The 7,500-nt window shown below is 40.2% G+C and overlaps 2 protein-coding genes across 2 annotated transcripts in view; both read right to left on the reverse strand.

Moving 5' to 3' along the window:
• Positions 1–842, reverse strand: part of LOC138042859 (uncharacterized) — a 4,251-nt gene extending 3,409 nt beyond the window's left edge. Inside the window, exon 1 of the mRNA XM_068888903.1 lies at positions 147–842. Within this exon, the coding sequence (XP_068745004.1) occupies positions 147–270 (124 nt within the window). The 5' untranslated portion in view covers positions 271–842. The remainder of the gene's footprint in view (positions 1–146) is intronic.
• Positions 1–7,500, reverse strand: part of LOC138040075 (uncharacterized) — a 25,965-nt gene that overhangs the window by 13,216 nt on the left and 5,249 nt on the right. Inside the window, exons 3-4 of the mRNA XM_068885864.1 lie at positions 882–1,286; positions 288–401 (exon numbers count right to left, since the gene is read on the reverse strand). Of these exons, the coding sequence (XP_068741965.1) occupies positions 288–401; positions 882–1,286 (519 nt within the window). The remainder of the gene's footprint in view (positions 1–287; positions 402–881; positions 1,287–7,500) is intronic.

The raw sequence follows: 7,500 nt of genomic DNA on the forward strand, positions 1-7,500 counted from the left end.
GACGGCCCTGACACCAACAGAACCGGTGTTATTTTTTACAGAATGCCTCTGACTCGTTAAAAGTGTCAAATGAAGCGGAAACTTAACAGGAGTCAAGACAGCAAAGACGAAAGGCATGGCGCGACTGAAAAACACTACAGCCTTACCGGTTCTTTCTTCCATTTCAAGTTCAGATAGTGCGCTACGAGTTTCCATTCCACTGTCACTTGTTTCTGTTTTCACACTGCGTGCATCGTCTGCTCTTTCTAAATAATTTTGAACGAAAGCCATTCTTTCCTCGTCCAAACATCTGGGGTGCTCTCCTTTGTGGCCGTCAGGACCTTTATCCTGGCACTTGACCTCTATTGTGTTAGGTAACTCAGATTGAATTATGCCATCTTTTACCTCGTCAATTGCAATTTCTTCGAAGAAAAAAAAAACAAAATCGTTTAATTATTTTCATGAATTTTAAGGTCCGCTGTGTCCAACTAACTGCCATCACCAATTTAGAGGAATACACTCGCCATCAAGTCCTTCAAACAAACTTGCCGAAAGTTCTTAATATTACTCCCGGGCAAATAACATGTCACAAAGCAAACGTGTTATTTTTAGCTGTTTTGAGTTTTTTCTTCTTGTATATGAAGACTAGAAGCGAGAGAGATGTATATGTCTTTCATGAGTAGTGTTTATGTTCACATACCCTGCGAGTTTATTACAGACTCACGAAATGACCAGATTCCAGTTGGCTTGATAGTTCAATTCATAGATCGCTGCAAAGGTATCGCTGCAAAGACAAGTCATACATTCATATCGCGTGCAAGCCCTTTTTTAAGGTTTCCTTTCGCTTCTGCTCAAATAACGTTTGTATAACAGTCATGATCTAGAAATCTTTTTTTTTCTTGTCCTGAAATGAAATTTAGGTCTATTACCTTCTTGTTCAACTTTTGTCAGATAAGCAACAGCTTCTCTGAATTCCTTTTCGTCGATGTACGCAAACAGCATCACGTCCTCTCCATCGGCCAGCTCTCTGATTTCATCCGTCATCAAAAAATCTTGAAGATCTCTCTGCAGTATACCAGTACAATATCGTTCCCATAATTCCTGAAGAGCTGAGCAGGTTTCTGCATGGACCGTGAAACACACAGACCCCTCACTTATCGCTCGCAATGCACTGGCTGCAGGCAAAGCGGCAACTGTAAAAGCTTTTACAAAATCTTCAAGACTGGAGCACCTGCGCAAGATCAATCCAGTACCAACTACCAAAAGCACGCCGCTGATCTTTCGAAAAGTACAGTGGACTCTAACTTCTGTTGGCAGAACGAAACACGATAACTTTGGTGGTAACAGTCCTAAACGACCACTTGAATTTAGTTATGGTAATAGGACTGAGTGGAGTCCAATTCGGTCAGTAATCATACGAGTGATAACAAAATTGGACGACCGCGCAGCACTGCTTACGAGCCAGAAGGCCCACCAGGCCGGCGCTTATCTCCGGTTTCCGTAGCATGAAGCGACTAGGAGTATTTCTACTCCCCCTGGATGGGATGCTAGTCCATCGCAGGGTTACCCCCAGCATATCGCCGGTACCAATTTGTACACCTGGGTGGAGAGAGGCACCGTGAGAGTAAAGTGTCTTGCCCAAGAACACAACACAATGTCCTCGGCCAGGACCCGAACCCGATCCGGAGTCGAGCACACTAACCAAGAAGCCACCGCGCCTCCACAACCGCGCAGCGGGAGTCCGCTTTGTTTATCACGAGTAGGATTACTATGTAATAGCAACCTCGTTCTCAGGACCTTTTCCGCCCCCCCCCCAAGCCAGGGAAATGGTCCTGGGAACGAGGTTGTATGTAATAGGTCTACATGTCTAATATTCAGCTTGATATAGTAAGGCAGTGAGGACAAAAACAATAGAAACACATTGGAATGAATGTGAAAAATATTTGCTTAACATCCACTTAAAGTGGATCTCAATAAGTTTTGGAGTAGACGGCTTAAATATAAAAATAGGCGGCGGAAGAAGCGAGTGCCACTTGTTTATAGCAAGTTTATGACCGAAAAGTAGACGGCTCTAAATTTAAAGTAGCCGCTTTTTTAGCCGGCTGCCGGCACTTAATGAGAACCCTGCAGTTACTTTCCTTTGTCTTTGGCCTCTAAACCACTCTCTTTCAAGCTGAATTTTAATATATCGAAAAGGGCCTATTTGGAAATGATTGGATGAGAAAAATTCTGAGGACTTCCAATTAGACCAGGCCGTAGGCCGAGTCCAATTTGGCAGTCCGAGGAATTTTTTTTGAATCCAATTATTTCCAAATTGGACAGCATGTAGTCCTGTTACCTATTAATTATATAACATCCAAAAACAGATGAACATGGCAAACATTTGACCCTCTAAAGTACAGAAAATTTTACAAATACTATTTCTTTGAACATCTGATGTGTTTATTGAAAATCACACTCAAATCAATCATATACATGCAGCATCATGTGTGAACCTCGGCTTCAAATTGGAGAAAACAGCAGTTTGCTAGCAGTGATAATAGCTGCAACCTGATTGGCCAATACTTGGTTCTTTTGTTTATCTTGATATTTGATTGGTTGGCGGAAAGTATCCAGATTTTTCTCGAATTGGACAGTTTGTTCAAAGCTGAAGTAAACGTTCCAGCAAAAACTAATTTTAAAAATAGATCTGTTGGCAATATTGGATTTTGATGCAGCTTTATCATTACAGACCGAATTGGACGACACGACGTCCTCTCACCAATTAACCATAAAAATTACAATTTCCGAGAAAACAAGAAGGGAAATTTGAATTCAAAGACTGACAAAGGAGGCCTAAATTGTTTAATGTCGATCTGAAAGAAAGCCCCAGTTTAGGAGTCTGTACGCTGTTTCTATGATGATTGAAACCAAGGTTGTGATCGGTTAATTTGAAAGTGAATGATTAATTGAACTATTCGATAACAACTTAGCAAGTAAAATAGTGCAAAATTGGAGTTTTTTAAGCGAATCACAATTGAGGAAATTGTTTCTTTGGGGCTGTAGAATCTAAGTGTTGCATCTTTTGTAGTCTCCATGCAAAACACATCAACGCCTTTAATTCCCAGATCTCGCCATTTAGTGTCACCTTTCGCCTGTTCATCAGTTTTGCTTTACTTGCTTTCGTTTCATTAGTATGCTTAATGTCGCTATGGCTTTTGCATGACTTAATTATTAGTTAACTCATCAGTTTTAATATTTTGAATGCTGCGCTAAGCGCAGTTTGTAAACAGTATACGCAGCACTTTTTCAGACGTTTGCAGCAGTTTGTCATTTTTTTGGAGCCGTAATGCACCGATCAACTCGAAACTTCAGTTGGGAGGTGAGGGAGTGAGATCTCGTCACGTTAATTCTGCTTCTATAGCTCAATTTCAGTAGCTCAGAGAACAAAGGAAAAGGACTTCAAAAAGTAGAGAGGAACCTTGGCTGACAAGGAGCAATTCGGATCAGTCAATCAAAAGTTATTGCCATGCATCTAGTCCGGCTTTAACATCAGAAGCTAATCACACTTTGCGGTGTATTGAACTATCAACCATACAGTATGTTTCCCAGTTTCCGGCCGGTACCAGTTTCCCGTCAAAAAGATCTCTTGTCGCCAACTTTCCTCAGATTTTTCATTTTTTTTTTTTGGAAAATTCCGAAAGGTTCACGAATACTTCAGCTACTATTTGATGGTTTTGGTGGGCTTTTTGGTCGCGAAAGTGTAAACGTTAGGGGAATTTCATCAACGTGAGTAAAATTTCACTGCACACCAAAGATACATTATGATGTCCATGGTCCACGAGATCCTTGGTCCGCGACTTTTCCGTATATGATGTTATATTTCCTTGTAAACTAAAATACCACCAAAAACAAATGTGTCCGATGATTTCCTGATTATTCTTAATTCTTTCACATGACGAAATGTTGGCTTTCCTGCTATCAATGATTGTGCGGAATTCAAGTTTGTTGACAGGCGTGTTAATTTGTCTTTTTAGAAAGTCTCTATTTTTGCGGCTCCGTGACTTCCATGGTCATGTTTACTCCCGGGTGTTTACTTGCCTTGTGTAAAGATAAAACGCAACGGGAACACGTGTCTTTTTGCAGAACAGATTTACAGATAAACTAATTTTTGCGGTTGGGAACGATTTTGCTGCAGAGTGTTAAACTTTTGTTTTATCGACTCTTGAAAAATATCAACTATTTTCGCATATGGGTCCTTGGTCCGCCACTTGCAATACTTATGACCCCAGAGAACTTAAATCTCGCAAAGCAGATAAAGAAAACCTTTTGATAAATGGAAAAGGTCTCTGCTTTAACTGAATATTTTCAAAATCTTCTTTATACATGTTTAAAACGGGTTAACTTCTTTTGTATAGTGTCAGGCGCCAGGCATTGCGGCCACGAAATTTTGATTGTCTAATGTTATCGTGTATTTTGCGTTGGATTTCCTACATTCTTATTATTATAACTATGAATTGAAAGACAATTGTTTGGTGAGCTGTCCCAAGCACTCTGGTCTATGGAAGCGACATCCGGCTCTTCTGTCGGTTTATTTACTTGGCTTGGACGTCCCGTTGCAACTGTGAAGAGTATTACATGCTTGGCTGGGTTTGCATCTACATGGATGTGTCACGGAACCCTGGCCCGACAGTGAGATTTATTGAAATTTTTGAATCAAAAGATGAAACGACTTTGCATATGAATTGTATGGCAAAATTATCACCGTGTTGTTTGCATATGCTTCATACGACTGAAAGGATTTGTTACTCACGAGAACAACTTCTGGATCTTCGCCCCAATTCTACGATCCGTTGCATGGACGCAGACTTGCTTTCTGCGGTCAAGGATAACCAGCTCCTTCGATTTAGAGGAAAACGTGGAGGAAGGAGAAAAATTGCAACCAAAATTTCCCTTCGAGAACACACTAATAACAATTGCAATATTAACTGTTGTCGGCGAATTCGCGGTAACTTGATCACAGTTCCGTCTTCTCTTTTACGATCTACGGCTAGGAAATCTTGTATCTTGGATCCAGTACCTGGTCTGCTGAAGGATTGTTATGATGTATTGTTGCCTGTTGTTATGCGCATTGTGAACTTATCGCTTCATAATGCGACCGTTGCCATGAAACTCAAGCAAGCCGCTCTTACCCCCATAATCAAGAAGGAGTCTCTTGATCATGAACTCTATCCTAGTTACAGGCCTATTTCTAATCTCCGATTTGTATCCAAGGCAATAGAAAAAGTGGTTGCTGCTCGTTTGAATGAGCATCTCAATAATGGCGACCTTATGGAGCTATTTCAATCTCCTTATAGGGCCGGTCATAGTACTGAGACCGCACTGACCCGTGTTCACAACGATGTTCTTCGAGCCATTGATGATGGTCAGTGTGTCATATTCGTACTCTTAGATCCCTCTGCTGCATTCGATACTGTTGATCATTCCATTTTATTGAATAGGCTTAATCATTGCTTTGGAATCCGAGGCAAGGCTCTCACTTAGTTTTAATCCTATCTTCTAAACAGGAGCCAATTTGTTTATGTTAAGAACGAACGTTCCTCGAGCCGTTGTCTGAAATTTGGCGTCCCACAGGGTAAGTTCTGTTTTAGGGCCTATGTTATATTCCATGTACACTGCCCCGCTTGCTAATGTAATCAAACAGCACAACATGTCTTATCACTTCTATGCGGATGACACGCAAATTTATTTAAGCTTTTGTCAATCAGCTGTTGGGGAACCTGAGCATTCTACATTTCGAGTTGTACTGTGTATTAAAAATATTGAACAATGGATGATGATAAACAAGTTGAAATTGAATGGTGATAAAACTGGACTGTTAGTTATTAATGCTCGCCATCGGCCAACGCCCGCTCTTAATTCTATATATGCCGGATCTGATCGTATCACTGCATCGAATTCTGCCAGAAATATTGGCGTCTTGTTTGACAATTTGGTGTCTATGGATAAACAGATTGCTTCTATATGCAAATCTGCATTTTGCCATCTAAATAACATAACAAAAATTAGGAAATTTATATCCTTTCAGCACTGCGAGACCCTCATTCACGCATTTATCACTTTACCCGGGCTTTCCAAGTATCAGACTCAGAGACTACAATATGTTCAGAATAGTGCTGCACGTCTCCTCACAGGGGCTAACAAGTACGTTAACATAACGCCCGTATTGAAACAGTTACACTGGTTGCCTGTGAGCGAGAGAATTGATTATAAAATCTTACTTTTAACTTTTAAATCACTGCATGGTATGGCATCTGAATATCTCTGTGAACTGTTATCTCTTTACAATCATGGAAGACCATTACGCTCCTCGGGTAAATCTCTCCTTGTAATACCGTTATATAAACTTAAATCTTATGGGCAAAAGGCCTTTTCCTGTGCTGTCCCTGAACTGTGGAACAGTCCTCCAGATGATACAAGATCTTGCAATTCATTGACTGTTTTTAAATATAAGTTGAAGACATTTATCTTTAAGCGCTATTTTAATTGACAGTTTTAGTTTTATTATTATTATTATTATTATTAATATCAAACGGTGATTGATATCGATGGTATCGATTGATTTCCGATATCGACTTCTATCGATTGATTACGCCTGGTATTCCTGCGGTATCACAGAAAACTTGCCGGAAACTGGGCAACTTAATAATGTTGCGAAAAGTGGCATTATTTCAATTAGACTTGAATATCCAACTCAAAAACCCAACTCGAAATCCAACTCGAAATCCTAACTCGGTAAATAGGCAACCTCGGTGTAAACCCTGCCTGAATTGGTGCTTGTGTGTCTACGTGTAGGTTGCCTATTTAGCAAGTTAGGATTTCGAGTTGGATTTTTGAGTTGGACTTCGAGTTGGATTTTCAAGTTGAGTGCAGACCAGGGGTGAAATGCAGACTAAGGTTATATATCGTAACTGTTGAAAAAGCCCCAGCGGTGGTTACAGTTAAGCCTAAATATTGTTTTATGCCTAATTAGGCCTAAGGTTAGCACTTCTAAAGGGTTTGAGCTTTTTAACAGTCATTATAACCTTAGTCTGCATTTTACCCCTGAGGTGCAGTCGGCATTTTACACTGACCAACTCGAAAATCCAACTCGAAGTCCAACTCGAAAATCCAAATCGCAAATCTAACCCAAAAGACACAAACTAACTTCCAAGTTAGGATTTCGAGTTAGTTTGTCCGTAAACCCTCTCGTAGATTTCCAGTGCACTGCAGTCAACAAAAGAATTCCTGTAGGGGTTGGGTTAGTGTTTTGCCTTTTTATTCGGCGACATCACTATGTAAGGCATATATGAATTAGGAGGCAAGACACGGAGTCTTAAATGAAGTCATTACATGTTCGTCATTTCAAAGATGGCAAGATTAGGAAAAGAAAAAAATACGATAACCGGGCGTAAATCGAAGGTAAGATCTAGAATATGATTTTTCTTGTCATATCTATTCTGTTGGTACAAATTTAGAAATCCTCGTTAAGAATTAGACACA

Source organism: Montipora capricornis, chromosome 3 (genome assembly GCF_036669925.1).
Source record: "Montipora capricornis isolate CH-2021 chromosome 3, ASM3666992v2, whole genome shotgun sequence".
Lineage (NCBI taxonomy): Eukaryota > Metazoa > Cnidaria > Anthozoa > Scleractinia > Acroporidae > Montipora > Montipora capricornis.